The sequence below is a fragment of the Archocentrus centrarchus genome, chromosome 14 (assembly GCF_007364275.1).
Source record: "Archocentrus centrarchus isolate MPI-CPG fArcCen1 chromosome 14, fArcCen1, whole genome shotgun sequence".
NCBI lineage: Eukaryota > Metazoa > Chordata > Actinopteri > Cichliformes > Cichlidae > Archocentrus > Archocentrus centrarchus.
This window is the reverse complement of record NC_044359.1, coordinates 27,816,404-27,840,749: the sequence shown is the minus strand read 5'-3', so window position 1 is coordinate 27,840,749 and position 24,346 is coordinate 27,816,404. Positions and strand designations below refer to the sequence as shown.

Sequence of the window (24,346 nt, the reverse complement as noted above, 5' to 3'; positions counted from 1 at the left end):
GAAAAAGCTGTTTGACACTGGCAGAGAAGATTTGGCAAGTTTTTGATGGGCGCAACCCACATACTCAACTCTGCTGCTCAACCCACAAATGCATTTTCCTAACCAGTGAATAATCCACCGAACACAAATTTCTTTAGTTTTTTGCACCAAGTTCTTTTTTTGTGTGTGTGTGTGTGGTCTGTGGTCTGGTGAAAAGGTTCTGTTGATTTTGATGGGACATCCTGAACCCCAGGTTTCTTTTCAGCACTGTAGCCAGGCTGATAAAGAGTCAGAGCTCTGTTGAGCCTCACATTTAACTTTAACTTTAACTAGTAATGACTTCATTTTAACCATTAGAGAAAAATTTTTATAACCATCTCAAAGACATATCTTTATGATCAGCTACTTTCAATACTACTGATATTTATCTTTCTCTCTGATTATTCTTTGAGTTAACTTCAATAGTTACTCCAAACCATCAACATTTCTGTTAGACCCCATTCCTGCAAGACTGCTTAAAGAAGTCCCATTAATTAATCCTTCAATTTTAAATATGATCAATGTTTATAGCTTCAGGTGTAAACTTCTAATGAAGTATTTATAATAATCTCTCTTTGGACTACATCATCTGGACTGAGCATAAACACAATCCAGATGACTGGAACAATTATTTATGAATTTTTCAAACATGAATAACACTGATTTTTGTTTGCTTGTTTCATTCTGTTGGGATCCCCATTAACTGTGCCCTAAAGCACCTGGGTTCCACATCTAAAACCTTATGTAAACACATTAATTAAACAAATACACTCCATGCAAATCAGTACATTTTAAAACATTTGCAAATCAACAGAGTAACTAAACTAAAAGATAGCACTATGTTCACGCTACATAAAAAGCATGCCCTCATCAGGTTTTATTCAAGAAAAAAAAGTCAGTCTCCTTGTTAAAAAAAAAACATGTTTATCACCCTTGCTCTGTCAATGAAACAATCTTGCTAGTTTCCTGTTTTCAGTAAAAAGAGCTAAATGTGGTTAGCCCAGATAATTTACCCTTTACGGTATCTTTAAGCACAGCAAAAAGCTGTGACAGGAAGTTAATTTTGAAAAAGAAAGTACCAAAAGCCTTAGGATATACACAATTATGTATAATAGGATACCACATTTTGGTTGGCTGGGTTAAGAAAAATTTCCTTTCTGTTAACATATTATGTGCAAATTTGATCAATTCAAGCTCTTTTCTGCCATTTTTTTTTTATTTTTATTATTAGTTTATTTGACAGGGACAGTGTACATTAATTAACATTACTGTAAATGCACCAGAATTAGCCAAAAGGCTATTTTTCATCTGTTGTCCCTGGACAGATCTTAAAATTGTCTACCTAAAAAACAACAATAAGAGGATTACAATGAACGAATAAGAGAGCAATACAACAGATTATAATTCTTTAAATCCTGTTGAAAAAAAAACAGAATCCAAGTTAACTATAATATAGACATTAGGATAAAAAATTATTAAATTAGCAGTCTCTTTTATTGTATGGTCCTAGCTTTGGCATATTGACGTGCATATTTTTCACATTTGTCAGCAGGGGATCCTAGGCTTCATAAGAATACTGTGTTGCTTTGTATAATCTCAACTCTCATTGTTCAAATTGTCGTGTCATTTTAATCACAACCCAACCAGACTTATATGTTAAAGAAATCTAATTAGACTGAGCATTAGTGTTCTGGATTAAATAAATGTGAAGCTATGAACAAAAGGGTCCTTTTTTAAATAATCAGTGTCTCTACTGAAAAGAGCTTACATAAAAATAAATGTAAATTAGATTTGCTCATTATTATAATATTGTACAGAGAGACAGTCAAAACCCAGATGCATGTGTCTCATACTTGAGTTTTCCCATTCTGATGAAATATTTTGTTTATCTTTAAAATGAGTCAGGACACAGCGAGGCTCTTCCCTTCATCCTTGTCTCTTTTACACTGAACCTTGATATCTAAGTGGCACGTCACCGAGGCAGCGTTATGTCTGAGTTTTCTCCAATCTGTCTGTGTTCAAGGCTGCAGCTCACACAACCCACCCCAGCCCCCACCACAGTGTGGCCACAGCACTTCAGTCTTTCCCACACTTTCATAAGTGCTCACACTGTGCCCTCATTATATAACTCGCAGAGAAACTATAGCATGGGTCTGGAGGATGAGTAAGACATTCAATGTGATGCATTAAGTGGCTTAAATGTGAAATGCATGCAGACTAGTAAATATCTGTGATATAGAGTTGGACAGTATACTTGTCATACTGTACTTGTGGTATAGTATGAGTTTAAATTCAGGAACTTGTTTTTTTCCTGAACTGGCTATTATAGTGACAAAAAACAAACAAACAAAAAAAAAACAATGATTAAAATAGTGAATAATGTAACAGAGTGGCAGTCTGTCCAGCAAGGACCCGCTTTCATCCCACATGTGGGATAGAAATAGTTTCTGGTTTATAGAAATCTTGTTTTTTTATGTTTGACTGCAGGTTTGAGTCCGGTAGGGAGCACATGTTTCCCATGGAGTTCTTCTTTCCCCCTCAGAGGACATGCCTGATCTGCTCAGACGAGGCATCTGGCTGCCATTACGGTGCACTCACCTGTGGCAGCTGCAAGGTTTTCTTCAAAAGAGCTGCCGAAGGTAAAGCTTAAAGCATCCAACTGGGCTGTGAGTCTGGTGCCAAGTCCGCTTGAGATTCTAGCTGTTTAATCTACACTTCAACACTTCCTTAAGGGTCTTACTTTTACTGATGGTTATCTTCAATTGCAGAGGTTTATATTTTTTTAGCTAAGTAACATCTGGTTTCTCTGCTCCTCATGTAGGCAAGCAGAAATACCTGTGTGCAAGCAAGAACGACTGCACTATCGATAAGCTAAGAAGAAAGAATTGCCCCTCCTGTCGCCTGAAGAAGTGCTTTGAAGCTGGAATGACTCTTGGAGGTGGGATGGATTTTTTTGCAAATTGTGTGTGTGTGTGTGTGTGTGTGTGTGTGTGTGTGTGTGTGTGTATGTGTGTGTGTGTGTGTGTGTGTGTGTGTGTGTGTGTGTGTGTGTGTGTGTGTGTGTGTGTGTGTGTGTGTGTGTGCATTTATTTTCTAATCACAAATCTTTGTCCCCAGGTTTCAGAAATGTCAGTAACGCGTTACTTAGTAACGCGTTACTCTAATCTGACTACTTTTTTTCGGTAACGAGTAACCTAACGCGTTACTATTTTGCAGTCCAGTAATCAGATTAAAGTTACTTATCCAAGTCACAGTGCTTTACTATTTTTGTGATTTTCCTCAGTACAAAGATATATTTTTTTGCTTTCTTCTTGCCTCGGGGAGTGACGTCTGGCAGATGGGACAGTTGAGGACAATAACAGCACACAGCGACACAAATGTAACCAATGGAGGGAGGAGAGAGATTCGCGTTTTCTAGCTGAAATACAGGCACTATTTTGAGTTTGTGTCAGCTAAAGATGACAACATCGAGGTTAGTTGTGTGCTCTGGGCTGGCGACAATGTGCTATCTAGCTTCAAAAACACTACGTCAAATATGAGGAAACACCGGGAGTCATGGCGCAGTCAGACTTAACACGTGGAGCGAAGCAGAGCTGCCCTTACGAAAATCCACTATGGTTAACTATGGTTTTTATGCAGTAACCGTGCAATAACCGTTTTACCATGGTGCTGCATAAAATGGTTACTGCATGTAGGTACAATAACACAGACTCCTAAAGATTGTTGAAAAAAAGATTATTTCTGCATTTTATATATAAGCCCTTCATAAATCATGTTGACTGCACTCTGTTTACCAATATAAGCAAAGACATTACACAGAAAAACACACAGAACCATCTGAATCACTTCATGACAAACGGCCGCTGTTGAAAGTAACTAATAAAGTAACTTGTAATCTAACTTAGTTACTTCTAAAATTAAGTAATCAGTAAAGTAACTAAGTTACTTTTTAAATCAGTAATCAGTAGTTGGACTACTTTTTCAAGGTATATATACATAGAGAAAGTGAGAAAGAACTATACTAAACACTGTGCACCATATGACAGATGAACAAAGCACACTACAAAGAAAAGTGCAGTCCTAAAAGTGAAACTATTAATGGTTTCCTGAGAAGTATTTTATTCTTTCTACACTGCACATCTTATCTGGCTCTCTTCAATTGCAGCATCATCACAATAGGGGATGTTACTGATAATCAAGCCCCTGACTGAGCTGCCATGCAATTTAGACCTCTTCCATTCACTTCTCCTTACTGTCACCAAGACCTGCTCGTCATATTAGGCTGTAAAGATTGACATGTAGTGGACTAATTTTAGTCTTGTGTTCAATTTTCACTCTCTTCCATTTTCTCATTCTGTTAACGGTGAAAATTGTACTGGAAGCACAAAGCTGACATGAGACATGTGAATTAAAGCAGCAGACATGCTGGTAATTTTGCCACCAGTCACTGACAAACCCATGGAGGGAAAATGTGATCTAATGCTGTGATTGTTAGTAAAAAGGGACACCTTTTCTGGTTGTGGCTAAAACGTTCCTTTCACTTATCTTCTCATCATAGACATGTAATTCACTCTTGGCATCTCACAGTGAAATTTATGGCAATCATTTGTTGAAGTGGAAGCAGAGAAATTATATATTTGGTCCTATTATCCCAGATGGTGTTTTACTTAAAATACTTTAAAGTCCTAAAATACTTACAGAATATTATGGCTAATGTATTACCAAATGCCAAATGCACTGGCAGCTATATACATAGATTATATCTGTTATTTGTTTCACTTGTCTGTAGTTTGGAAGGTCTGAAGAGAAGCATCTTGTTTATGTTATGTCTGTTTCAGTCATAGTTTTTATGATTGATTTGATTTTTATCACGAGTTCCATATTATTCCTGGAATGTTAATTACATCCACAAATAGAAAGTGAATATCTACTTTCAGTTTTATTTTTATTTTTCAGCTATCCCAGTGGAAATACATGTCATAGAATATATTAAGCTGTCTGGCAGGCTTTAAAAACAGCTTTTGGGGCTTCTTTAGACATGAACAGAAGACCTGTGTCTCACAGTCCATGCTGTCTACTGTTTCGCAATCAGCAAGTCAGAGTTAAACCTGCTTAAGTTAATGATACACACAAGCCACTGGCTTTCTCTGGCTTTCTTTGGCAGCTCAGTGAATTGGGACCATTCTGTCAAAGTTCCACTGCTAGATTTTATATTCTGACTTTAAAAAAAATAACAGTCAGTAAGTCAGTTTATTGCAATGATAAAAGTTCCACAGTCATATCAGGTAAAACAGGTAATGCAAGTTATTTTAATTATAGGGTAGAGTTCACGCAATGCTAATGATGATAGTAGTATTTCATATTTATCTGTCTACCTCAAGGTAAGTCAACTGTTTCCCTTTTTTTTATTTCTGCTGTCAGTCTTCACAAGGCAAATAAAGTTTTTAAAGCACCTGAGGATCTGAATATAAAAGAAGCAAGTCAAAATCCAGGCTGGCTAGTGTTTCACTGTCAGCAAACAAGAGTTAATAATGACAGAAACGAGTGAACATCATTTACTGAAGTACAGAGTTTGAGTAATAAAGCATTTGGTCATTTGGTCCAATGAAGGTGTCCCAACAATGGTGGGACACAGCCATCAGCCAGCTTTATTTAACGGTGTACACAAACCACCCTTTTTTTTTCTCTCCAGCGTTTATTTAAAATTAAAAGAGACTTCCTGAAATAAGAGCGTCCTTCCATAGCTTCACTGACAGATTTAATGTTATTACTTTAGTCAAAGTTTTGCTTTGCAGCTATACGATCCAGTGGGTAGGTTTCCTTTGGTTTTGAACACTTGGAATGGGGAGGCCTTGTCAAAAAGCAAGCAGTTCTAGTTATTTTAATTCTAGCACTGCACATCCCAGAGTTCAAACTATAACATTAGTATTTCACATCTATTCATCTGCCTTGAGGTAAAACTACCTTTTCCCCAGCAATTTACCCTAATTCCTCCTGTCAGATTCCAAAGTCTTCCCAAGCCAGGTAGAGACTCTGATCCCTTAAGAACTGTCATCCAAGATGATTGAATCCAAGGATACATTTATCTGCTCCCTTATATTAGACAAAGACTTGAGCTTAGGACAGCCGACTACTAAATTGTGGGTTGCTGGTTTGAGTCCCTGTTTGCATGCTGGCATATATATCCCCAATTCCAAAAAAGTTGGGACGCTATGCAGAATGTAAATAAAAACAGGATACAGTGATAAAACTGAGATATTTTAATATTTCATTAAAAAAAATCTTATCTTGTTTTGAATTTGACGGCAGCAACACGTCTCAACAAAAAAGGGGCAACAAAAAGCTGGAAAAGTAAGTAGTACTACAAATAAACAGCTGGAGGAATATTTTGTAGCAATTGGGTTAAATGGCAATAGGTCAGTAACAGGACTGAAAAGAAAAGATGCTACACAGTGGTAAACACCCTGCCATCAAATTCAAATGACTATTTTTTCCTTAAAAATCTTTCTCAAAAGCAAAGGCTGGCTGGTTAGCTGGTTGGCTGGTTGGCTGGCTGGCTGGTTGGCTGGCTGGATGGATGGATGGATGGATGGATGACACAGGTTCACCAATCTGCAAAAAACTCTTCAAATCTACAATTTGTGGAACAGTTTCAGAATAATGATCATCAGTGTAAAATTGAAGTACATCTCATCATCTAGATCATTAAAATATTCTGAGAATCTGGAGAAAGGGAAAAGGCCCAAAGTCAATATTGGATGCCTGTGATCTTTGTCTCTCAGGCAGCACTGCATGAGAAACAGGTATGATTCTGTCATGGAAATCACAGCATGGGCTCAGAAACACTTCCAGAAATCACAGTCTGTGTACACAAGTTCACTGCTCCATCCACAAATGCAGGTTAAAGCTCTATTATTCAAAGGAGTCATATGTGAACATGATCCAGAAACACCTTCTCTGGGCCAAAGCTCATTTAAAATGGACTGATGAAAATCAAAATCTGAAATTCCTTTCAGAAACCATGGATGCCATGACCTTTTGTGCTAAAGAGAATTGGAACTATCCAGCTTTTCATCAGCACTCACTTAAAAAAAATCTGCATTTCTGATGTCTATGGAATTGGCAGCTTGCACATCTAGAAAGGCATCATCAGTGCTGAAAAGTACAGGTTTTAGCACAAAATATGCTCCCATCCAGACAATTTCTTTTTCAGGGAAGGCTTTGCATATTTCAGCAAGATGATTCTAAATCGTTACTGCATTTATTACAGCAGCATGGCTTCATAATAGAAGAGTCGAGTTGCTGAACTGGCCTCCCTGCAGTCCAGACCTTTCAGCAACTGAAAACATTTGGCAGATCATTAAACAAAAAGTACACAAGGAAGACCCAGGACTGCTGAGTGCTGAGTGCAATCAGACAAGAATGGGAAAGCATTCCTCTCCCAAAAGTCCAGCAGCTGCTTTCCTCACTTCCCAGACATTTACAGACGGTTGTTGAAAGAAGAAAAGATGCTACACAGTGGTAAACAACCTGCCATCAAATTCACATGACTATTTTTTTCTTAAAATTTTCTCAGTTTAAACATTTGATACGTTTTCCATGTTGTATTTGAATTTGGTTTTATGAGATTTACAAATTATTCCATTCTGTTTTTATTTACATTTATTATTATTATTATTATTATTATTATTATTATTATTATTATTATTATTATTATTATTATTATTATTATTATTATTATTATTATTATTATTATTATTTTAATAGGAAGTCCCATTGAGATCACAGTCTCTTTTACAAGAGAGACCTGGCCAAGACAGCAGCCATATAAACCATATTTTTTGGTTGTATAATAAATAACAAACATCTTGACTTAACTAATATTAAAAATACTAATTCTTTCCAATCCATATTGCTACTGTATGATTGTTTGATAGCCAAAGAACAGCAGTCCTTTATTCCCTCAAAAACCTCAGAACAGCTTTTCTGTGTCTGATGAGATGCTTTAACTAATGCTGTTATATTAGCAGGATTAGCAAGATGAAAACAATCAATTAGTAAGCAAAGTTTATTTATTTATTTAATTTGATTGAATTTACTTTGAAATTCTACATAATAGCTCACACTCTAGTCCACATGTCTATTGATCTCTTCAAAGAAAAAAATCAAAGTGCTCATTAGATATGGAGCTAAGGAAAACCATAATGCACATACGCAGTCACACGTTCTCTCTTGGTGCTCTGCAGCCGGGCAGAAAAGATGCGAATGAAGGAAAATCTCAAACTGATTCCCCAGAAATGACAGAGCAGTAAATATTATACAAGATAAGGCATCAGAACATGTCTTACAAGGTCAAAAGCTTCTACAACAGGTATGCTGGAAAAATAAAGTCATTTATTCTCTCAGAGAACAATAAAATCCCTCACGTATATGTTGTATGTTTGATTTTTTTTTATGTTTTGCAAGCAGTGAGAATGTGTATATGTGTGTTTTATTTATTGCCTTGCACTGAGGTCACAGTTGAACAGCTGTGCATGTGCCAAGAGACATTATGATCTGTTTTTTCTGACCTCTGTGTGCTTGTACCTCTGATCACGTCAAGAGGGTTTGGAATGGAAGACTTGGCAGGTGGTCTGTAGGCTGCCTGCCCAATAGTAGCGTAGGATCTGGATTCATGTTTTCTGTGTTGTTGTGGGGTTTTTTTTTTTTTCTCTACTACTTATTTAATTTTGATTGGGTGGTCTTTGGGTGTGCTACTATAGTGACAAACAAGGAGTACCAATTACTAAAGCTATTACAAAATACTAGCAGTATATTTAGTTACATATTTTAGACTTAGTTTCAGATTTATCTAATAACAGGGGTAAAACAAGGCAGTAGTGGAGTAATAAAAACACTATGTTCTGGCAGTTATCAGGTAATATTATGATCATATTTAGATTACCAGAAAATAAAGTTCACATTCATGTTTTAAAGCAATACTGCTAAACTTCAAATGACATAATTTCTTACAGAAAAGCACATGAAGTAGAAACAAGTGCATACAGTACTGTACAAAAAACAGAACAGTAGTAATTAAGAGGCGATAATGAGCACTTCTGTGGAATTATCCAACAGAAGGATTTACATTTCAAGCCCTTACTTGACATTTTGGTAGGGACACTAAATCTGTGTCTCCAAGTAAACACTGGCCTGTGACGTTCAGTCCAAAGTGATCACTGAGCAGAAGGTTTTGGTTTTTCCCAGTCGTGAGTCATTGTTTTGTATGTACGGTTCACTGGTATTCAAAGTAAGGCAGCCATAAATTTGGAAGAACAAGTAAAGGTTTGATCCAGTCTTCAAACTCGGACATTTTCACAGAAATTGTTACATATATGACAATCATATATATAATTGAAAAGATGGATGGATGGATGGATGGATGGATTATTATATTGACGTCTTGGTTATTTCATTACTATATAATGTTATACTATGTAAAGCACTTGTATGGTATTGATTACAAATAAAATATGTTTATTTAAAGTTATTCTGTTTATATAAAAATGTGAACATTTCTCTGGCACACTCGACTTGATGTAATCTTCAGTTTTACCGCCCTCGTGTGCTTTTGTATCTCTCATAATTTCAGAAACAACGTTTAATGGAAATTCTGAAGTGTAAAAAAATTAGAACGTCACCCATTATACAAAAGTATGAGAGGAGACGCTCAACTGAATTTTGTTTTTTTATTCAGTCCAGGGGCCTTGAAAGACAGTGATTGTAAAGATGGTGATTGTAATGCAGATATGATCAAAAACGATGAACCCACTGGGCGGAAAAGGTGTGATAAAGTTCACCTGTGTGATGTGATTTGAGAGAAGATGAGCTAATACTGGAAAAATCACTTTTTTTACTCCCACAATGACACAGATGCCAAAGTATTTCAGTTAATGCGAGTGTTTGTCACCAATTTGAAATGTTTATTGTTCCTGGATCTTCGAGTGTAACAAAAACTCCTACCTTTGGGCGTCTCTGTCTCTTTACATTAGTTTAAGCTCAAGTATGGAGGGCGTCAGGTTAGCTCAACCCAACCATTTACATTGTGCTCTGCAAAGATCAGATGCCTGCCTGTGTCACAGTTGAGAATCCCAAGGAAAAAATTTTAATAAACCATTTTTACTCAAAATGTTTGTTATTGGATCAGGGATGGAAATGTGAGACTTGCAAATTATCCGTCTTATATAATCTGCAATTTTCTTTCAGCCCTGCCACTCCTGAGAGCGACTTAAGTCGTGTCTATAACTGGCAGTTCAATATTTATCAAACTGAAGAGCCAGGCTGCAGTTTTAATTAGACATTCTCTGCACAGAAGCTGCAAGAGGCAATTGCATGACAATTAATAGTTACTTTTTTACTGTCACTCAACGCTGATGAAACAGATTTAAAATTTAATAAGTTCCTCATAGTTTGATTCCCCATCTCTTCTTTTGTTTCCCCCCAACACGACAACAGATTAATTGTCAGAAAATTAGATTGTAAAATGATGCCTGTACGAAAAATCTTGTTGCACTTCAAAAATTGCCACAGCACATAAGCACTTGTTCTCTGGTACACTCGTCAGATCGTCGCTATTTGTATTTTCCTGTCGCTCACTCTTTCAGCGAGCCGACATTCCCAAATAGGAGGCTGAGCTGAAGCTTAACTGTTCCTAAAACCGTTTGTGGAAAAAAAAAACAGTCAGGGACTGAGTTTAGTGAATTATAGGTGATCTTAAATCTGACTGTTAGAGAACTGAATGTATTTGGCAGCTTCTCCTGCTCTCATTTGGTTTGTAAGTGCAGGTTGCCATACAGAGCAGCTGCTACGGGATTTTCAGCATTTGTGGAGGAAGAAATTACAGCTTTCTTAATCTCAAGATGGGAAACCAATTTGTTTACTTTTTAACATACACTATTTTGTGTTGTTGGTTTTTGTTGTCTTTAACGATACATATATCCCACAAAGAAACACAATAAGAGATTCACTGAACTGTATAGTTAATGAAAATATTTTAGGATTCTGCAAAGGTCAAAAAAATAAATAATTTTTTATGTCCACGTTACCAGTAAGGGCTTGCACATGATGATGAAAGACTTTCCATTAGATGAGGCTCATCTGTTCAGTGAGTCTTCTTTCAAATGGAATATGATTCAATATTCTAGCCTATTAGTAGCACAGTATTGAGTATTGTTGAGACAAATTGAATATTTCCTTTAAAATGGTTACTTAAAATCCACAGTTGCAGTACGAGACATTTCTGACGTATGATTTGGAAAGTAGGAATGCATTATTTCAGCATAGTACTTGTAGGCTCTGCTAATGCTTTTTTAAGGAAAAATAGGCATATATGTTCCAAATGTCTTGGTATGGCCTGATGTGGGAGGATGTAATTTGTGATTTTTAATTTCGTCAGTTAGCTACTGCTACTAACGCCATCTTTTTATTCTGCATATACCATTTAGCCAGAGCGGGTGCTGCAGGACGAGAAGAAACCATTGCCTTGTTTTACTCCAGATGCAGATCCCGATTCATGTCCTAAAAAAATGTGTGAAACCTGAACTGAGAACTGTTACCTTCACAGACATGAACTCATTTCAAATTTCTTGCTGTTTGTAGCACGTAAGCTAAAGAAGATTGGACAACAGAAAAGCCCAGAAGAAGATCATGTTGCTCAGGATCCAGTGGAGGTTATCCCACACATCTCTCCTAAATCTGGTGTGCATCTCAACTCCCAGCTGGTCTTCCTCAACATCCTGGAGGCCATTGAGCCTGAGGTCGTGAATGCAGGCCACGACTGTGGCCAGCCAGACTCCGCTGCCACCTTGCTCACCAGCCTCAACGAGCTGGGGGAGAGACAGCTGGTCAAAGTGGTCAAATGGGCAAAAGGATTGCCAGGTAGGACACTGGTTGGAACAGTGCTGATAAACTGATTTTTGTTGCATTTGAAAGCTAGTTATGAAGGATTTTCTCAGTGCTGCAGTCAGAAGTTCATGGCTATCTGGGGGCAACAGGAACACACCTACACTTTATATTTCTTCTTTGGGCTGCTCCCTCATACACAAGGAGTCGACATAGCAGATGGATCCACATGTTGATCTGGCAGAGATTTTTATACCCCTCCTGACGCAACCCTCCTGGGGTTGTTTGTCTTCTACCAGTCTCAAACAGGGGGATCTTTTGCATGTTATTGCCTTTAAATGAATATGGAAAACAACTGCTCATTTAAGCAATCAGCAGACAGGGAGCAGCATTAGGAAGCGTGCTTAAGAAATGTAAATTTTAATAACTGCTCTCAGCTCTGTTTTTGGCCTCTACAAACTCCTAACAGAAATGTCTGGCTGTTCCGCTTCACTGTTCTCGTCCAACTACATCTCACAGAAATGTGAGTAACAGCAACATAATATAAACCAAACATTTGTGTTGATGCAAATGTAACTAACCAAAAACTTATTGCATAAACACAAAACCTGGACTTTGCACCTTTGCATAATTGGCTGTTGATTTTGTTTCACTATCATTAACTAGCATGAAACCGTCTTGTCGCTGTCTGGATGGTATCTGTTGCTGGAGAGGTGGGGTTCTGTGGGTCTATGAGAGCTTTTTCGCTGAAAAACAGCTGCCTGCTGATGAGAGCAAAGGGAGTGAATGAAACCAATACAATGAGCGAAAGAATGCCAAAATGCTCCAAAGAGCTCAGGGGAACTGAAGAGTAAGGTGAAGATTGCTGTGGCTTTGTAACTACAAGCCTCTCACCACATACAGATATTTATTTGATCAGTTGTTAAAGATAAAAAAAAAAAAAAAAAAATATTAAAATTTTTGTTTTTTTAAACCATGTCTGTGATTCAGTCTCTTATGAGCTCTCCAACCTGTAAAACAACGAAGCGAAGCAGCTGTCTTGATAGATTTTTGAGCTGCAACCCATGGCCTTTTCTTCCTTCTGATAGGAAAAATGTAACATGAGAAAAGAGGTGTCACTGTGCTCATACTCCTGGACACAAAACCCAGAGGGACTGTGGCAGTAGAGCCTGATGATTCCCCCAAAAAACCTAAATGGAAAAGAAAATTTCAATTATTCTCCAGTCACAGAAAATCACCCCTCTCCTCCTACTCACAATTAAACAATGGAAAAAAAAAGTTGTTTTAATAATTTCATAACACACCCCCATAATAAGAGACAACAATGAGGAAATTAAATATGTCTAGCGGACATCATTTTAATGACTGGGATTTTGCAGTGACTCAAAAGGTGGCTGTAAAGACTGAGCAGCAGCAGTTTTGTCTGGGGGCTGTTAGAGACAGTAGGTCCTCATTTGTGTGCACACCATTCTGCAGCAGTAGATACCCCATGACTGTACTGCGCCATTCATACAGTTAGCAGTCCCGTTCAAAGTGCTGTAACAACCAGATCTCAAAACCAGTACATAAAAAAATATTTTAAAAGAATTATAAAGATAATGATCCTAAAACATTCTGATTAAAAGCCAGATTGACTGAAATGAAAACATAGACCATGAATTTACATTTGATCGGCTTTCGGAGCTTTGGGAAGGCTGTTCCGCTAGCTTGAAGCATAATGTGTAAAAGCTGCCTCCCCAAAAGTTTTTGATCTGCTTTTTGGAAAATTAAGACTTGTTCCAGATGTCCCAGGAGGCAGTTCTGTCACACAAATGGTCTGGTGACTTTAAAAACAAGCAATAGCATTTCACAATCTATACAGGCACATTTGGCGGAGCAGACAAATCATATGAGTTGAAAACAAACAGTGTGTTCCTCACATTCTGGTTGTCAGCGCTCGCGTGTGAGCGTTTTCAAACAGATGTCTGGGTTGGACAACATTTTATTAACTGGTCTTGTTGTACGGCTCAGAAAGCGCGACAGCCACACTTTAAGTGTTTTTCACAGGATTAAAAATAGATTTGGTGATACTTCATTATGAATCAAAGATGGCACAAAGGTTTCTTGTTTGGTGCTTGGGGTCATTCTTAGAAAATTTAACAGTGGTGTCTGGGGAAGTCCCTGGCTACAGCCTCTTCATTCTTTCACTCACTCAGTCATTCATTCTTTTCTTTTCTTTTTTGTTTCCCATTTTGCTTTCTTGGAGGAGGCTGGATGCATTCCATCCTGAGCAACTAGAGAGACAAGTTGGAGGGTTTTCACTCATTTCTTTTCTCTTTTTCTCCCATTTCTCCCCTTTTCTATTACTGTTTTAAGCCCAAAATGTCTGAATTTGTCCTGCGCAATAGACTAGCAAAAGTGATCCTTCGCACGATTTCAGCTGAAGTAACCGTTAAAATTGCTGCAACATGCAGATAAATGTATCTGGGATTAATGGAGCATCAGCAGGTCCTGTGTTATTATCACAGACTTAGGATAAGATAGATGCAGAAACCATGACATCACCCACTGATTTCTGAACGCCTCATTTTGAAGGCTCAATCTGAGCATTTTGGCCATGGTCATATTGTTTTGTTGGAGGTCTAAGTGAACTTATTTGGACCAGAGAGTGGGATTTTTACTGTCCGGCTCACGCAAGCCAAAACAACAACAGAAACTTGCTCAGGAGGTCCAGTTCGGTGATTCCATTTAGCACTAGTGTAAATTATCAGACAGCTGTGGGCTACAGCTGTCTCTGCTGGGATAGCTGTTAATCAAATCGCCTACTAACCTAACTTTACACTCTAACAACATCCAAACGGGTGTGTTGTTAACAAACAAACACACATGTACAAGTGTTATATGAGAGGAACTTAGTAATCACGATCATTTCTTTTGTTTGTTTCATTGCTAAAGGAGGGCATTTTATCATTTTATCGCCAGGTTTAAGTGTCCGTGTGAGGCTTGGCTTTATTTTTCAACCTGAGGTGGGCATTACAAGTCACATAAAGCTGTGCCTTTCACGCTGCTATAGCTTAGTTGGTCAAGCAAGCGAAAGACTGCCTTGGACCGTTTCCCGCGTGTCATTCCTTTGGCTTTCCTGTCTGCTCTCTACTACCCTAAAATCTGAAAAACGCCCTAAAAAGTAATTTTTAAAAAATTTGCTGTATAAAAATTGCCAAACCCTGATGAAACTACCGTGTGCAGACTCACATAGCCAAACAATGTGTGTTCTGATAGATTTCAAATGAGTCCACTATTGATTGTGTGTGTGTGTGTGTGTGTGTGTGTGTGTGTGTGTGTGTGTGTGTGTGTGTGTGTGTGTGTGTGTGTGTGTGTGTGTGTGTGTGTGTGTGTGTGTGTGTGCATTTATTTTCTAATCACAAATCTTTGTCCCCAGGTTTCAGAAATCTCCACGTGGATGACCAGATGACCGTCATTCAGCAATCCTGGATGGGGGTGATGGTGTTTGCCTTGGGATGGAGGTCCTATAAGAATGCAAATGGCAGGATGCTTTACTTTGCCCCGGACCTTGTGTTCAATGAGTATGTCCAGCTCTGAATTTCTGAATTCAATAATCCTCTAAAAGGATTCGATTAGTGGGTCACTGACATGCTGTGCTCGTCATTATATTTAGAGATCGCCGCCAGCGAGCAAGCAGCTGCTCTCATTTGCCTTCATCACTTCATCTTTCCTTCTTTCTCTCGTTTTCTCTCCGACTGGCGGACTAACAGAAAAACATTTCCAGAGTTAAAAATGTAAAGCAGAAATAGTTTCAGGCTTTTTAAAGACCATGCTCATCCACTTTCTCCTTAAGTGTTCTTTTGTTGCTGTAAAATTAAAGTGAGGATGCAGTTTTCAGCATTCAGACTCTCGTAGCCCTGCAGAGTGCAGATGAATCTGATCTGAGCATCAACAACAATGGTGATGTCTGCGTGAGAGTTAGTGGGGAATACTGATGTTTACACCAAAGAAATCTTTATTTAGTTCCATTAAATGCTGACTGACACAGTCTACTGGAGACAGATAACACAATACAATGCACAATAAAAATCCATTGTTATATATTGAAAGTGTTTAGTGTAGGCAAGTGATCTACATGATAAAGTATTCATTTGCACAATATATTTAAATAAGTCAGAACTTACATCTTATAGAACTGCCTGTGTGGAGTAACAGTGCAGCCATTTTTCGCAGCCTCATAAAAGCAATACGCATACACTGGCCACTTCATACACGTGACTGCAGCAACTCAATACATTTACACATTTAGACGTAGAGAAGACAGCCTGCCACAGTTCGAGCATCACAACAGGGAATATGGTGTGGTTTTTGGTCTGAGGGATTTCACCTTGTAGGTTTTTAATAAAACGTATTAAGTTGAAAAGAGATCCCGACTCGCTCTCTTTATTCGTTTTAGCTTCACTTTCAATTAACTCAAATAATTGTAGCACTTTTCTACAAAGAGGGAGGGAGTAATATAAATCTAATCTACACTCAGCATGTGACTTCAAACTCTCTTTTTCAAAAAGTACAGCCAAAATCCAAATGCTGCTAACTCGTGTTATTTTGATCGGGACAGCTGTGTTCAGTTGTTTTCCAGGCTGTGGCAAACCAGGAGCTCAGCTTTTGAGGACAGATTAAGGGCTGGTGGAGACCATAAAAATCAGAAATGTGAATAATTTAAACTAAGTGAAAGACATGCGAGCAGCAGTATTAATGGACTGAAGTTCTCCTTGTCATCTTTTAAATTAGCCGCTCACCACATCCTGCGAGTGTAGTCTGTCCTTTAAGAGGGGTTAAAAACCCCATTACAGTCAACATAACTGGAGAATTAAGGATTGACTGAGAGATTTTTCACAAAGAGCGTCAGTACACTTCACCGTTCCCGCCACAGTCATGTCAGATATACATTTATCAGGGTTAATTTCGTGGTTATAAAAAAAGAACATTACCAATCATTATCAGCTGTGATGCTACCACAGCAGAATTAAACAGCAGTCAGTTTCCTCTTCAGTATCTAAAATATCACCACCGATCAGGGAAAAAAGCTTCCCTGACTCTAGCCCACAATTTCTTTTTACCTCACCTCATAACTCATCGTTAGCTTTTCCAGATATAATATATATAATTATGTTATATCGGATCTATCATTCACATATACAGACACATATCTGAAACTCTGCATTCATTTCCTGTGAGGAGGTGAAAATTCAGCCTCATTTCATTTCTCTATTTCATATCTTTTTTTTTTTTCAATTTCAGCTTTTTTCTGTATTCTAATTCCGAAACTGGCTTCATTCCCCCTTAATTTTCTCAGAATAAAAATCTGAATATGTTCCAAACTATCTTTTCCCAGATTCATAATAGAAGAGATGGCAAACTTTGATAACAAATCTCTCATTCACCCATTCACCAAGGCACGAATATTAAAAACAATCAGCACTCATCGTGAGCATTAAGCTTAGGATGGATGAGGGGATTTTAGTGTAAAAGAGTTGTGTGTTTTTAACATCCTCAGCTCTGATGCCAAAGATGACACAGCAGAAACCTGTATCGTTATAATATAATTCAAAGACAGTGTCCCTGTTACAGCACTGATGGAAATGGATTTAACCTCTGACATTCTTTCCTCTTCAGTAGTCATCTATTACAGAATAAATGTCCAGGGTGTAAAGCAATTTCTCCTTCATCTCTTGTGATTTGAACATTCCCATTAGGTCACATCCCTCATCCTTACCTTTTTTACATTTGCAGAGACAGGATGCACGTTTCCACCATGTATGAGCACTGCATACGGATGAGACATCTCTCTCAGGAGTTTGAGATGCTGCAGATCACCCAGGAAGAGTTTCTCTGCATGAAGGCCTTGCTCCTCTTTAGTATTAGTAAGTACTGGCCTGTGTTTTGAAAATTAAGAATCAAGAAGTGGACATGCAGCAGAGAGAGTGCAGTCGGAAATGTATCTGCTGGGCATGTAGGCAAAGTTGGTTTTTAATCTTTTTTTTTTATGTTTTCTTTTCATAAGTACCCGTTGAGGGTTTGAAGAGTCAGAAGTACTTCGATGAACTGCGTCTCACCTACATCAACGAACTCGACCGCCTCATTAACCTTCAAACGATGACAAATAATTCTCAGAGGTTCTACCACCTCACACGACTTATGGACTCTCTCCAAATGGTGAGTTGGTGAGATACTTCTTCAAACTAATTCTTCATAATCCTTCTTCCAACAGAAAGAAAAAAAATGGACATTTGTAAAAGTTTCTAAAAGCCTCACTTGTCTAAACTCGTGGAAGCATTTTTACAAATTAGGGGAAAAAAAAAAGTGGAAAAACAGTGTAAAGCAGGAGCTGTAATTATATTACACTAAAACATTTCTTGGCAAAACATCCAGTGAAATCACAGGGGATGCAGTATTTTTAATAGCTCATAAAAACACACATTCTTTATGTTAGTACTAGCAGAATGTGATACCTCCAACAACAAAAAAAATCTCAAAAGTGGTCTACAGCGCAGGAAAATGATTCATGTCCTCAGAATTTTATGGCAGCGCATTAGCTGTGTGTATACATGAGTCATGTGCCCAGGAGTTGTTGTCAAAACACTGTTTGTAGCACATTTCATCCAAATTACGTCATTTTTTCTCCTCCTCTCTTTCAGACAGTCAAGAAGCTCCATCAGTTTACCTTCGACCTTTTCATCCAGGCTCAGTCGCTGCACACCAAGGTCAGCTTTCCAGAGATGATTGGAGAAATAATCTCAGTACATGTACCAAAGATCCTGGCAGGTTTGGCTAAACCAATTTTGTTTCATAAGTAGAAGGATGTTTTTGTTTTGTTTTTTAAATCAAAAAGTGACTCATTTTTGCAGCCTCCATAAACGTTAACAAAGGCTTTAAACTGTTTCCCCACGTCTTCAGTCTGATTGCTTTTATCCCTGCCTTGTAATCACTATTTTATTGCACGAGGGGTTAGTTTTTTGTTTGGGTTTTTTTTTTTTCGCCTTTTAGCCATAATTGTGACTGTTGATTCAAAACAGTTAAAGCTTTTACCTGAAGAGCTGTCAGACATCTCCCAATGAAAACTCCGGAGTTGATGAGAGGATTGTTGGTGTTTTCAGATGGGGGAGAGACTTTGCTTTACATTTGCAGTAAGTCTGCAAATCATGATCACCTTAAAAGTAACGGGGGCTAAAAACACTACATCATTCCTGTCGCCTTCATTATACATACTTAACAAAGACATTATTAATCTTAAAAAAAGAGGGGACAGTTCAAAGAAAAGATAATTGGATTAAAAAGAAAAGGTATTTGTTTCCCATCAGTGTTATTTTGTAACTGCTGCCTTGCAGTTGAGTGAGATGCCTTCGTGGCTCAGTCACACTAGAGTAAAAATAGGACAGCGATCTCTTTGCAGCTAGGAAAAATTGGCGGTTGCCGAGTGATTGCATGGAATTTTTTCACTATCAGCACTTGATTGCAAGTAGTTGTGGCAACAAACCAGTCACCTGGAAGTTAAGGGTGTTGCGTGCTGAACCTCTGGGCGACCACTTTCAATCTCAAAACAATTGTACAGGTCACCCAGTGGGAGGCAACCTGTCTCCAAACAGTTGCAGTCTGATTGGAACTGACTGCAGTCACTCTCAGACATTGGTAAAGGTTTACAGTAAACTGATGTGTAATTTATAAGTGCAGAGAGACTGTCAGCATGTTGCAATCAGTCTGAGTCTTTACCCATGAACACAACTTGCCTGTGGTGTGTTTCTTTGCAAGAGACTCGACTTAGCTGGTTGCCACCTAGTTATATTCAGGCTATATTTCAGTATAAAAATCAAGGTTGTGCCTGTGTCATTCTGCAGTTTGCTGTCCTGCAGCAATTATGTCGCCATCTGTGGAATTTCTGAGTTTTTGGCAGAATTTTGAATGTACAACATTAATGTGAATTTCTGTTTAATGTGAATTTCTCTGTATGTAGATGGCAACAGATTTGCAACAGGTGACAACAGATTTGTGACGTATCACAGTTAATAGCCATATTCTCACAAACAGAATGCATGTGAATGCCAACTTGCCTCCATTCAGTCACAAACTGGTAACAGCCTGATGCGCCAAAGGCAAAGGCAATTTTGGACAGGTCACGGTTTTCCCTAGTGTGACTGTAGCATAAAGTATTTAAGTGCCATACAGTGAGAAGTTTGTAAGCTGTAGATTTTCTGAATCATCATTAATGGCTCAGGAAATCTAAAACACGTGAAGTCTTTCCTGGGCCAAATGGCTGAGCAGTGAACTTGCAAACCTGCCAGAAATTCAAATGCCACATCACTTGCCATCAATTCATCGAAGCTTTCTTTGGTGCACAAATTCCAGTCCAGCGAGCAGTCATAGGCCTAAACCTCTGCAACCAGTGACAAACTTTTCCTGTATTGATTAGTATAACAATTCTGCATCTAGTGTCACTATTCAAATCACTACTGATGCCTCAATAAGAATAAAAAACAAATTACTGAAATTACACATCCAGCAGAGTACTGATTTATTTTGAGTCTCTGACACTACAATACAATTCCTCGTAGCTGTATATACTGCTCATTTAATCCATTATTAAAGTGTTTCTGACACGTGATGTATGTTTTCAGCAGTAGACGAGAATCAATGACATGGTGAAAGATTCACGTTCCAGTTCAGATCTTCGGTGAAATTTATTGCCCGACAGTTGAACAAGATCAGTGCTGCAGCTGTTGTGAAGCATAGAACAGTGTGAAATTTCAGCTGTGAGTTATTAAAAAAAGGTTGTTTTTTAATGAATTATCTGCTCACTTTGGAGTTCTTTGATATTTGCACATCTTAAGCGGCACATTGAACTTGTTTGACTTGCAGACCGCCACACAGAACCCGCTGCCCCTTCACAACAGCAAATATATAGGCTGCATATCTTTATGTTTTTTTAAGGTAAAAGACGAGGTCACCCACTGCTCAGCTTAAAATAAATCTATTTTCTTTATTGAATTTTCAATCAAATGCAACAATTTGACTGGTTATCAGTGAACGTCTCATGAAAACCTTAATTCATTATGCAACTAATATTACAACAAATATATTGTTTCCTTTTATGCATGGCAAACTGTGTAAATATAGTGCCTTTAAAAAGTACAGATTTCTGAATGTGGGGAAACAAACAACTGTTATTTTCAACCATAAAACAATGATATGATCGATTAGAAGCCTCAAGCAAATGATTCATTGAGGAAAATTAACATAACGCCATCAGCTGCAAAAGACAGCACTGTGTGCAGAATGCACAGCTCTTCCTTTGTCTGCACAGTAATGCTGCGCTGGCTGCATTATGCTGTGGCTGTGACTTTCAACAGCAAGGACCGAAAGACTTCTAGGGACACAAGTAAGAAAGGATGGCACCAAATACAGGCAAATGCTGAATGAGATTTCGAGTGCCAGAGATCTTAGATTGTGGCAGTAATGTTCTACAGAGCAACAAGTTTAAAATGAAAGCCAAGTCAAAACTGGAAGGCCCTCGAATGTGGAATGTAAGAATCCTTGACAGGCACTGCCAAACCTCAGAGATTAAAAGAAAGTAAAAAAAATCTGTGGAATGCCTTGAAGATAACTGTTCACAGTCACTTAGCAGCTGAAAAGCATTCATTTAGAGAAATGATACCTTTTTACATTTCGTAAAAAAACAAAAAAAACAAACAAGTGTTCAAACATGAGGCATTCTGTGCCTGCATCACGCTCTGTGTGATGCAACTGATGTAGTCGAGACTCAACTGTAGCACATCCTGCCTTCTCGCAATCAAGCTGCTCCGTGCTTACAGCAAAATTAATTTCTGTGGTTTCTTCTGCATCTTTTGACAATTCATTCATTTGATGTTTCATAACTGTAAATTCAGCACTTAACAATTCCCCATTCTTTTACAAGATTGTAGATGCATGCATTATGTGTTTGTGTAGTTGTATGGATAACTTTTTGTTGTATGATTACCTGTTTATTGTATTCTGGCTGGTGGTGTAATTGTTGTTCAATACACAGGACATTTATCAGAAGGCATGAGAACATTTTGTTGTACAATGATCACAGTTAGTTTCATAGTTCTTTTATAACCCATTTGTTCCTGAACTTTAGTGAACCATATAGCGCATCTTACTTCATCTGCACAAATGAATGTGTTCATGCTTTCAGCTTGTCTTCTTATGCAATGTTTGCTATGTGAAAGCACTGGGGGAGGAAAGAGAATACAGCGAATGAGTGCAGGTGTATATTGCAGGTGATTTGGTCCTTTCCCCCACCAAAACAAAATGATTTTACACCAGCAGGTAAATAAAGTTTGGAAATTACACAGAAACCAAATTAAAGAGCGACACAGATAAGGCATTTTTCACATAGCACATTGTCTGATTACATATGTAAGACCGCTGCAGCAGTCAGGATTTTATTAGAGCAATTCTGGTTCTGAATATTGTTGTTTGATATGCTGGTTTAGCTTTATTACCCACCAGTGCATCAATGAGACACATGGATGCTTCTTTAAAATTTTGATACTGATTTACTCAAAGAAGGCTACGGTGTTTGTATTTTGCTGAAATAGCTCACATGTGCCCAGTGTACTGCATATTAACAGGGTTCTTTGTACATGCTACAGTAACTGTATATATTGATCAATTTGATGTCTGTTTTTTGTGTCCAAACACTTTTGACTTTCCAAGTCAGCTATTGTATGATTTATAACTTTTGTGATCTGTTTTTCAATATGCGTGTTTTTCAAAGGTGTCATCTTTTAAAGCCAATTAAAATATTTCTGACTCTGAAGGTGGGACAAGTTTGCTTGGAATTTAAAAGGACTCAACGGTCTTTGTACTGTAGCAGAAAGTTTGCCTCTTGCAATGCAAATACAGATTCTTCTTTAACTAAAATTAATAAAAGATTGCTTGTGATAGTTTTCGGGCCCAGAGAGACTAAACTTTTACTTCACTTTTTTTTAAATTCAAACTTAAAAACCTACATTAAATAAGAGAATGGGGGCAAATTAAACTTGAAAAGGGCAATTGGATAAACTTTAAGGCTTTTTCAAAGTCCAACTCTGCTTCCTGAGCCTTTCACTTAACCGTTTATTTAATTTAAACCGGAGCACCGTCACAACACGAACACCATTTCCCACACCTATGTCACATTATGGCAGTTTACAGCTTTACAGCTTTGCATGCATCAAAGTTCAAAATATATCAAGAAGATTATTTATCATTTACTGGGACTTGGTGCCATTGTTTGATTCATCCTCTCTCTGAAACAAGCCTAAGTCACCTTAAGCTGACATTAAAGACATCCCTTCTTATCAGAATCTGACAGAATCAAGAAAAAACTAACTCCAAATGCAAGACTGGAAAATGTTAGCACTGATTTTTTGAGTCAAAACACACATTCTTTTGTTCGTGTGTGTGTGCACTCCTCCATTTGAGAGTCATGCGCTTGGCTGCAATTAACTGAAGCTCAAGGCAAAATAAATTGGCATGAAATCAGAATGGGAATTTCCCTTGATGCTTAACGCAGGCCAACCATCCGATCCAGAGCTGAGGAATCAAGGTATGAGGTGAGGAGAGATGGCTGGCAGTATACAGTGGAGTGGGCAGCAACATAAATTCAATGCACAAGTGCCTTTGACAGATAGCCACAGAGCACATAATGCTAGGACCCACTGCACTCCTATTTTTTTTCCTAGAATGTGTTAGTTCCACAGGAAGACAAGAGCCACATGACCAATTTGCTCTTCAAAGGATAGTTGAGGGTTTACAAAAAACATAATGGTAGCAGTCAGATAGTGCTGTGTGGTCTCTTTAGGAATTCAGTGCCACAAGGGGAGATACTTCATCCACATTTTATTTGGCCTCAGTATTGGGCCCTACTTTGTTGCCATTATTCAGATATTTTTAATTGCACATTTAAAAATAAACGCAATAGATGTGTTGGGGATTCAACTATTCACTCCTTAAAAAAAATGTTTTGCTTTTTTGTGGAGTCTTCCTTTAGTTTCTTATTTCACACACACACGCACACACACACACGCACACACACACGTCTGAAGTTTGAATAAGTAGCTGATATTTATCCTATTCATGTTTAATTATGCTTCCCATCAGTGATTTGCTATGAATGTTATTATTAGTGTAAAGACTGAAATTTGAACATTTTATTCTACACAAACTATTATTTGTCTTTATTAAGTCTCTAAAGTGAATGTGAACCTTTTATGCTTTCCTTATGATTTTGTATATACTGTTACAATAGTGAGTGCAGCTCTGCACCAAACACCAGTATAAGATAAACAAGGATTATTTCAAACTTTCTTCCTAAACAACAAGAAAGAAAAAAAGTTTCACAAGTATCATTGTGTTGATTTTGATTACATACTGACAACACAGA

At 37.9% G+C, this 24,346-nt stretch overlaps 1 protein-coding gene across 1 annotated transcript in view; it reads left to right on the top strand.

Annotated features, from left to right (window-relative positions):
• ar (androgen receptor) overlaps window positions 1-22,738 on the top strand; it is a 32,144-nt gene extending 9,406 nt beyond the window's left edge. Inside the window, exons 2-8 of the mRNA XM_030745828.1 lie at window positions 2,506-2,657; window positions 2,840-2,956; window positions 11,656-11,934; window positions 15,317-15,461; window positions 17,674-17,804; window positions 17,945-18,096; window positions 18,579-22,738. Of these exons, the coding sequence (XP_030601688.1) occupies window positions 2,506-2,657; window positions 2,840-2,956; window positions 11,656-11,934; window positions 15,317-15,461; window positions 17,674-17,804; window positions 17,945-18,096; window positions 18,579-18,737 (1,135 nt within the window). The 3' untranslated portion in view covers window positions 18,738-22,738. The remainder of the gene's footprint in view (window positions 1-2,505; window positions 2,658-2,839; window positions 2,957-11,655; window positions 11,935-15,316; window positions 15,462-17,673; window positions 17,805-17,944; window positions 18,097-18,578) is intronic.
• The last annotated feature ends 1,608 nt before the right edge of the window (window positions 22,739-24,346 follow it).